General features: G+C 47.6%; 1 protein-coding gene across 3 annotated transcripts; it reads right to left on the reverse strand.

Annotated features, from left to right (window-relative positions):
• Nucleotides 1-393: 393 nt before the first annotated feature.
• On the reverse strand, nucleotides 394-7,772 carry SPRY2 (sprouty RTK signaling antagonist 2). 3 transcript variants are annotated; one of them, XM_083438069.1, is made up of 2 exons: nucleotides 6,658-7,772; nucleotides 394-2,208 (listed from the first exon to the last, which is right to left on the reverse strand). In XM_083438069.1, exon 2 carries the CDS (start codon nucleotides 2,155-2,157, stop codon nucleotides 1,222-1,224), a length of 936 nt encoding a protein of 311 aa, XP_083294195.1. In that variant the 5' UTR covers nucleotides 2,158-2,208; nucleotides 6,658-7,772; the 3' UTR covers nucleotides 394-1,221. The 3 variants fall into 3 exon arrangements, with proteins under 3 accessions (XP_083294195.1, XP_083294196.1, XP_083294197.1); XM_083438070.1 differs by lacking the exon at nucleotides 6,658-7,772 and adding an exon at nucleotides 6,322-6,482; XM_083438071.1 differs by lacking the exon at nucleotides 6,658-7,772 and adding an exon at nucleotides 4,428-4,773.
• Between the last annotated feature and the right edge of the window lie 209 nt (nucleotides 7,773-7,981).

Here is a 7,981-nt window from a genome sequence, read left to right on the forward strand (position 1 = left end):
CAGGTCATCACTTCCTGCAAACTCTCTCTCCTTTCTCTCTTCAGCATACATTACTTCAGGCATAAGCAAACTCGGCCCTCCAGATGTTTTGGGACTACAACTCCCATCATCCCTAGCTAACAGGACCAGTGGTCAGGGATAATGGGAGTTGTAGTCTCAAAACATCTGGAGGGCCCAGTTTGCCTATGCCTGCATTACTTCCACTAAGCTCTGCATTTCCGTCTACAATCATATAAGGATTCCATGTCTTATCAAACAACAGCCTTCAGAAGAGATCTCAACCTATTTTATGGTTTCATTATTCATTTTTGCATTCAGAAATGCCTTCCTTTCATAAGAGACGGTTCAATTCCAAAGGACCGGAGGAAGGGGAAAAAACGACAAGCAGCCCAGTTTAATTTCAAACGTTAATATATTTTCTATTTTATAGGGAACATATGTATCTTTCACCCCTTATTTGCAGCAACTGTGGCATCCTCATAAAAAGGGGTGAAATTTGTAAGATGCCTCTTAAAATAAATATTTCTTTTTTTATAAAATAATAAAACTTCAAATAAATATTCTTTACACTAAACAATATGTTGAAAAAAATTAGAAAATAAAGACTGAATTTTACTGTAACTGTACAATATACATGAAATCCAAAAAAAAGTGGGTGGGGGGAATCAGAGTCTTGCAAATGAAAGGCTTCCTTAAGGCAAAATACAATCTAAAACATACTGATTGATTCACATTCTTTTGAATGTACAACATATTAGTATAATATTTTGTGACCTGTGCCATGTCTTCTATGACACTCGTGTTTTCACAGTTGAAAATATCCTATATACAAAAATATAGCACATCTCTGGCAGAAAATAACCGGGAGCGGGTTGAAGTAGTTTCCTAATTTACAAATGTACTATTCATTTTTTTTGGGGGGGGGGAACCCACACATGTACAACACGACAGATCGCCTAGGAGTGTCTCAAGTTGCGTTAGCTTATGCAATAGTCGGGTCCCGCGGAGCATCTCTCCCTTAGGTGGACTAGAACAAGCAGGTATCCGTTAAGTTGGCCCATGCAAACACACAAGAGGAAGAGCAGGTCACTGCAAACCTCAGGGCGCACCCCCCCCATCCTCCTAAGACACAGTGTCACAATTATAGCTCGTTTAGTTGGCTGCATATGATGTTAAAAAGGAATAATCCGTATTATTTTGCCGTACTCCCGAGGAGCGATGCTATGTCAGCTTCTCGAAGTTCCTGGGGGGAACATTGGGCACTTTGCAGCAAACAGTGTTGGAGTGCTTACAGCGGCAGCCGGGCCTGTTCACCTGGTCGTAACAGCCCTGGCACAACTTAAGGCAACCCTTAGCCGGCAGGTAACACCACAGGCAAGGCAGAACGAGGGACACGACGCCCATGGTGGACCACCGAGTGCAGCAATGGGACTGGCTACAAGAACAAGGGTTATCGGCGCAGTTGTCTTCGTCGTCGTTGGAGCAGTGGTAGAAAAGGCCCTTGACGCAGCAGACGCAAGTCCCATAATCGACCACGTTCTGGGCCGAGCAAAGACACTGCTTGTCACAGATCCAACAGGAGGGAAGAGTTCGCGGGTAAGTACACTCCTTGCACTTGCATTTCCCACAGTCCTCACACCTGTAGGCATGGAGGTGCAGATCTTCCTTGCTAGGGGGCTTGAGTTCACAGGGCTTCAGCTCGGACTTGGGCTGCACTCGGACTATCCCGTCCGCAACGGTCCCCAAAGACGACCCCAGAAGTCTCTGTTCCGATGAGTTACTACTCGTACTGGTCCGGGTACTGGCCCGCGAGCCGGTGCTGGCCATGCTAATGGAACGGGACAGTGGTAACCGGGAAGATACATGGACCTGGGGATGTTGGACCCTGCTAAGGTGATCAGTCAATCCATTGGCCCTTTCGCTCTTGTGCTGGAGAGGCAGACGTGGCGCTGGCTTCACCCCAGGCCGCGGAGCCACCGTAGGTGGTTCAGTGTATTCGTTTGTATTTCGGATGGCCTTGATCTGGTCCAAGGACAAGACGTGAACTTGTTGCGCCTGGACATCTCTTAGGTCAGGTTCTCCATACTGCCTCCCGCTGTCATGCTGACTCTGTAGCAAAGGCTGTGACCCACTGCCATTCTGAGCTCTCGTCTCCATCAGTACCCTGAAGAGTGATCACTCCAGGAAGCTTAGAACACATCTGAAATCCTGCAGGCAAAGGAAGAGAGGATTAGGATTTTGTTGTTACGTTGCCTAGTGAATTTGCAAAATCCCTCAATATGACACACTTCACAGCAGCTAGTCCCTGAAAGCAAAGTGGTGGAAGAAGACTTGGGGACAACCAATTCAGGGGAAATAAGCAATCTCTTTATGATTTCAAGGCAATGGCAAGGAACCTGTGGCCCTACAGATACTGCTGGGTTTCCAACTCTTGTCAGCCCCAGCAACTATGGTTAGGGATAATGAGAGTTGTAGTTCAGCAATGCCTGGAAGTCCACTGGTATCTTCACCCCTGTTTTAAGTGATCAGAGGCTTTGTTTTCCAGCATGGTCCTCCCTTGAAGAGAATGGACCTTCTTTGCAGAAGAGAAGGCCAACCTACCTCTAGAGAGCCTTTTTAAATCCAGTTTTAAAATTGGATCTTATTTATTTTTAAAAAAGAGAAAGGTAGTTGTTTTCTACATTTTACAGGGTTCTGCTTTTTAATTAAGGCTCGGCAAAGACCTCTTCTTCTGGAAACCCGAGAACACCTGCATCTTAGTCACATCTTGACGTTCATTATAGGACAAATTCACACACTACATAGTACAGGCTTGTACACTTGACAGAAAGAGCCAAAGAGTCAATTCTGGCAACTCAATGTACAATGTACAAAACTCAATGACAAATGTACCCATTCTTTGCATATGTTTGCAACCACATTGCAGTTTTCATATTTAGGTGTATACCTAAAAAAGGGAGAAGCCTGCGAGGTGTCCTTACATGTCCCTGCCTGAATCTCTCTCTGTGGATCTAGACACCTTAGCTGTCTGAAACTCTTGACAAATCACAGATCACAACACACTTTTGCAGTAAAAAACCAGAGTGTCAGAAGTCAGTGCACCCAAGTTCACTGTAGTCCACTCCTCAATAAATACATACAGGACTACAGGCTTAAGCCATAGGAAGAGGTGGGACTTCCTCTGTGCTATATGTAGCAGACTTTAAACAAGCAAAACAGAACTTTCCAATGACAGAGTGGTAATTTTTCTATCCTGTGCAAGCCTAGCAAATACGTCCTCTTTCCGCACTGAGCTTAAACATGTTGCAAAAAGAAGAAGGAAAAATGTGTTTTTCTGCAACGACACTGCGAAAAGCATAAAGTAGCAACAACGTGTCCGAGGCTGGTCTTAAGTGCAGGCCAAAAGGCATATACAAAGTACCTCTCTGCAGAACTTTTAATATTTGTCTACAACTTTGCATTCCTAAGCCCCAGCACCTGAAGCTTACAATGCTGAGCACTGTAAGGGTTTTCATTGTGCATTCATAACACCTAGAGATAATCCATCCACTTCCTGGGCACTGCCAGGAAAGAAAAAAAAGTGGTTTGGCTTACAATACACAAATATCCTGCATGCAATCTGCAAGCCACATGGTTCCAGGAACAGCCTATGACAATATTGCTTCAACTTAAACAGCACTACCTGAGCCACCATTACTTACAATGGAATCTTGATGAAGTATAGACAGAGAGAGACAGGACTGCCAACTAGAAAACAGCTGGGCTAAATACCTCTCTCTCACAAATGAGCAGGATCCAGTTTGCAAAAAAAGTCTGAGGAACAGTTGTTCAACAAAAGGAGAATTCTCTTGGTCACATTACAGTGACACTAGGTGCATACAATACGTTCCACTGAATTCAGTGTGAAACTTACTTTTAAGTTAAAGAGAAGTATAGGAACTGGCTGCTTACACAACTGGAATCCGCAGGGCTCTTTTCTGACTAAACATGCATCAGATCAGCGAAAGCCTATGCATATACTGGCAAGTAAGCGCTATTAAACTCCGTGGGACTTACTTCTAAGGAGTACTTAAAATTCTGGCTTGGATTTGCCGGCACATAAAAACCACCCAATAATCTGCAGTAATTACAGGGTGAAAATCAAGGTATAGTCCTCTCTATTGCAATGACCTCATAGCAACTTATTTTTTCCCCTTTTTTAAAAAAAGTACTACTAAATTTAGGTGGCTGTGCAAGATACTACAAACTTTAGGTGAAGATTGCAACCCCGTGCAGTCTTATCTGTCTGGAAGGAATTCCCACTGAATTCCAAGTAAACAGTGCCGGCTGAAAATCTGTCCACAATCCACAGGTCGGGAGAGATCTGTCTCACGTTTTCCTCCCGCACTGCCTCCCTGCCCGCCCGCCCGCCAGCCAGGGAGCATCACCTCCTTCCTTCCTTATTACAGGCTTCTTCCTTTCATACATAAAACAATCCGCCTAGCAGGTGGGATCCCAGGAACCTGCTCATTTTCCTCTAGGCTGCCCTGATACTGTGTTCAAAGGAACCTCCCTGAAAGGCAGACAACCTGGAGATCAACAGGAGACAAGCAGGGCGGGGGGTGGAGAGGAGGGTGAAGAGAGACGGAGACTTGTACTGTAATAAGATTGCCTTATCAGGAGAGCCTGGCAGGATCTTTCCTTCCTCCTCCCAGCAGGAGATGGGGAAGGGCTCTTTCCTGCTTCAGTTATGTAAAGTGACTTACAGATCTGCTCCAGCCTGAGCACCTTCGAGGCACCTGCTCACACAATCCCCTCCCCTCCCTCTCCCCCCACCCAAATGCCATCAAATCCCACCAGCTCCAGCTTCCAAGAAGTCAGGTCTGGCAGGAAGTCTGCCCCCAAGGGAGCGCCTGCTGGGCATTTGTCCGATTTGCGTAAATTTCAAGCAAATCCCCATCTCATGAATGACAAAGCAGGACTCTCGACTCTTCCTCCCCCCATCACAAACAGCCTCTGGAATTTTATTGCCCGGAGGGAAACGCATTCCCCGGTCGACAGATCCAGCTACACTATCAACAAACAAAGTCCCCTCACCCCCAGCCACGAAACACCCTACTTTCTAACTAATGCAACAATTGCTGAAGCCTTATTTTAAAATCCTCTGTGCCAGGATTTGTGGTGTTGTACGGATGTCCCAACTGTCCCACGGATTTTAAAAAGCCAAAGTCCATTCACTAGCAAAGGGAGAAATGCGAAGTAAATCAGGGGTGCGGGTGGGGGTGGCTTTTGAATAAACGACGAAGAATTTATATAGTGCACAGCCGCCCTTTTCTTCCATGCAAAAGCTGCTGTCTCTCATAGTTTAGCTTTCCATTTTATTTTTTAAAAAATAATATTCAGGGTGCTTTATCTCAGGGGTGTTTAGAACACCCCCCCTTCGTCTTCTCACCCCCCATATGAATGCCTCCCTCCCCTATTTAGGGCTGAGTCTATGTAGCAGGCATTGGGGTGGGGCAAATTAAGCCTTAAGAAAGAAAAAAGAAACATGACCAGCCATTTCCAAAAGTAGCAATCTTCTGCATATTCCACCCCCCCCCCGCTCCAAAAAAAGGCCCGGGGCGGTAGTCAGGGGGAAGAGAAAGAAGGTAGAGCAGATGTCAAAAAAGAAAAAAAATGCACTTCAGAAGACAATCCGGTTAAGTGGGAGATTTTACCCATCCCTCGCACTGGCAAAACCCCCCACAAATTTACACTTAAAGACGTTCGCTCACTTCCGAATTGCACATTCCAAGTGCACAAGTTTGAAAAGAGGGCGGCTAAGTACGAGGTGAGCTTGCAACTAAGAAGCTGCAGAGCAACTGGAGTTAGGGGGCGGAAGGAGTTGCGAAAAAGGAAGGAAAAAAAACACAAGTTTTTGTTTGTTTGTTTCGTCTTTTCCCTGTCCTGCAACCCAGCCTTTTTGACAGGCTCTCTTTGCAAGCAACGGAGCTGCTTAACTGTTCCGAACTCGGACGCACGTTTCCGAAGCTGGGCACCGCGGCGTGCCGCGCACAAACCGAGGGGAAGGCGCTGCCGCCGCCAGAGCTTCTCTGCAGAAATAGCTTCACTTCAACAACCTGAGGGGAGATTTCCGCCCTTTCAAAACAACGCTCGCCCCCAATGGCGCGAGGCGAGGGGTTTCCTCTCTTGCAGAGTCATCCGCGAGGCGCAAGGACGCGCCAGGAATCCTTCAAAGCGCGAAGGAACTCCGCGATCTGTTCCCACCCGAGAAAACTCAACCCCCAAAACAACACCCGCAGACACACTTTCCCAAGGCAATCTCCCCGAACACACACACACCATTTTGCAGTCTCTTTGCTGTGCACAAGAGAAAAGAAACACCCCTCGCAGGACTTCTACCAAAGGGAATCGGCCTGAAATTTGCATTTGTCTCCTTGCAAACAAGTCACTTTAAAACGCACACGCACACATATATATAGAAGCAGAAGCTTGCTTTGCAATGAACCCTCCTCTTCCTCCTCCTCCTCTCTCCCCTCCTCACAACCCCTTCTCCTCTCCACCCCGCTCCCTGGATTTTCTTCTTCCTGAGGTTGACGAGTAAAACGCAACCCCGAAGCCAAACGAAAATAAAAGGAGGGGGAGAACAGAAGCGGCTCTTCTGTTCCAGAAACTCACTTCGAGTCCAGGTTGCGAGCGAGAATCATTGAAACGAGCAAAAAAGAAAGGAAAAAGTAGACAATCCACGGCAAAGTCGCTTTCTCCCCCTGCCTCCTTCTGTCTTCTCCGCAGGGACGGCTGATAATAAATAGCAAAGAAAACAAACCACAAATGTGTGCGTGTGTGTGTGTGTCTAAAAAGTCCCCTTTTCCAGACGGGGCGAGGGTTTCTCTCTTCCCCCTTTTCCTTCGCAATCACACACGTTGATTTCCTTGTCGCTGTTGCTTCTCTCTCTCTCTTTTTTTCTCAATGAACAAGAGGCCGATTCGTCAATCCCAAGTCACTTTCGCTTAATACATCATACACAGGGGGAGGGCGAGCCCAGGCGAGCGACATAAAGTGAGTGGCTCCTGGCGAGAACGAGGAGAAAACAGAATAAAATCCCAAGGTTGCCGCGGACCAGGAGTTGTTGTTTTCGCTCTGTTCTTCCAGCTTGGGCGTCCCGATCGGTTGCAATCTGGATTGATTTCGCTTTGTAAATTTTTGTGTGTGTGGGGGGGGTGCGCGCTAAGGGCTTGTTGCTTCTTTTAAGTGGTTGGCGAGCTCTCTTCCCGTCTTCTTCTGGGCAAATGTGTGTTGTACGTGAGCGCGTGCGTTTTCTTCCCAAGGCAGCTTTTGCTGGTTGCAAACTGGGAGGAGGAGGGGCAGGAGGAGGAGGAGAGCAAGGTCTTCCCCCCTTCTTTCCCCCCTTTTTTTTCTTTTTGGGGGGAGGGAGGGAGGGAAAAGTCAGCGGGGCTCGAGAGCCGCAGTTGCTGCTGCCTGTGGCGCGTTCGCAGGAAGGCAGGTTGGAGATCCGTCCTTGCAGCGCTCCAGCGTTTTTCCGCCCTCTCTCCTCCACCTCCTCCTCCCTCCTTCCCTCCCTCTCTCTCTCCCCCCTCTCTTTTTCTTCTTTCCGGAGGAGGCAGGGTGATCTCTCCGCAAAAGCAGCAGTAAATGGCGTCATGTGGATCTGAGGAGGAACAGAGCAGTTGTTGTCCCAGAGGATATATCGTATCCGGTCCTACCTCATTGGCTCGCCCGGGCTTACATTCACTTACCCTCCCAACCTCTCCGCCTGCCAGCGCTTGGGAGCTAGCCTTTAGCAGAGCGCGCCAGGAGGTATTCAAAAGGGCAACACCAGCTTGGGGAGGGACGCAGAGAGGAGAGGAGCCCATTCGCCGATCCAACGGCTTTTCTTTCTTTCTTTCCTTTTTCTTTCTTTCGTTCCTTTTCCTTTCTTTCTCTCTCTCTCTCCCCTCCTCGATTCCTCCCCCCCCCCCTGTTTTTTGTTATACGCGGATGG

Source organism: Podarcis tiliguerta (assembly GCF_965153285.1).
Source record: "Podarcis tiliguerta genome assembly, chromosome: 4".
Classification (NCBI taxonomy): domain Eukaryota; kingdom Metazoa; phylum Chordata; class Lepidosauria; order Squamata; family Lacertidae; genus Podarcis; species Podarcis tiliguerta.

Excerpts from the sequence above, each read along its gene's own strand:
- SPRY2 (XM_083438069.1), bottom strand. The coding sequence starts at position 2,157 with ATGGAGACGAGAGCTCAGAATGGCAGTGGGTCACAGCCTTTGCTACAG.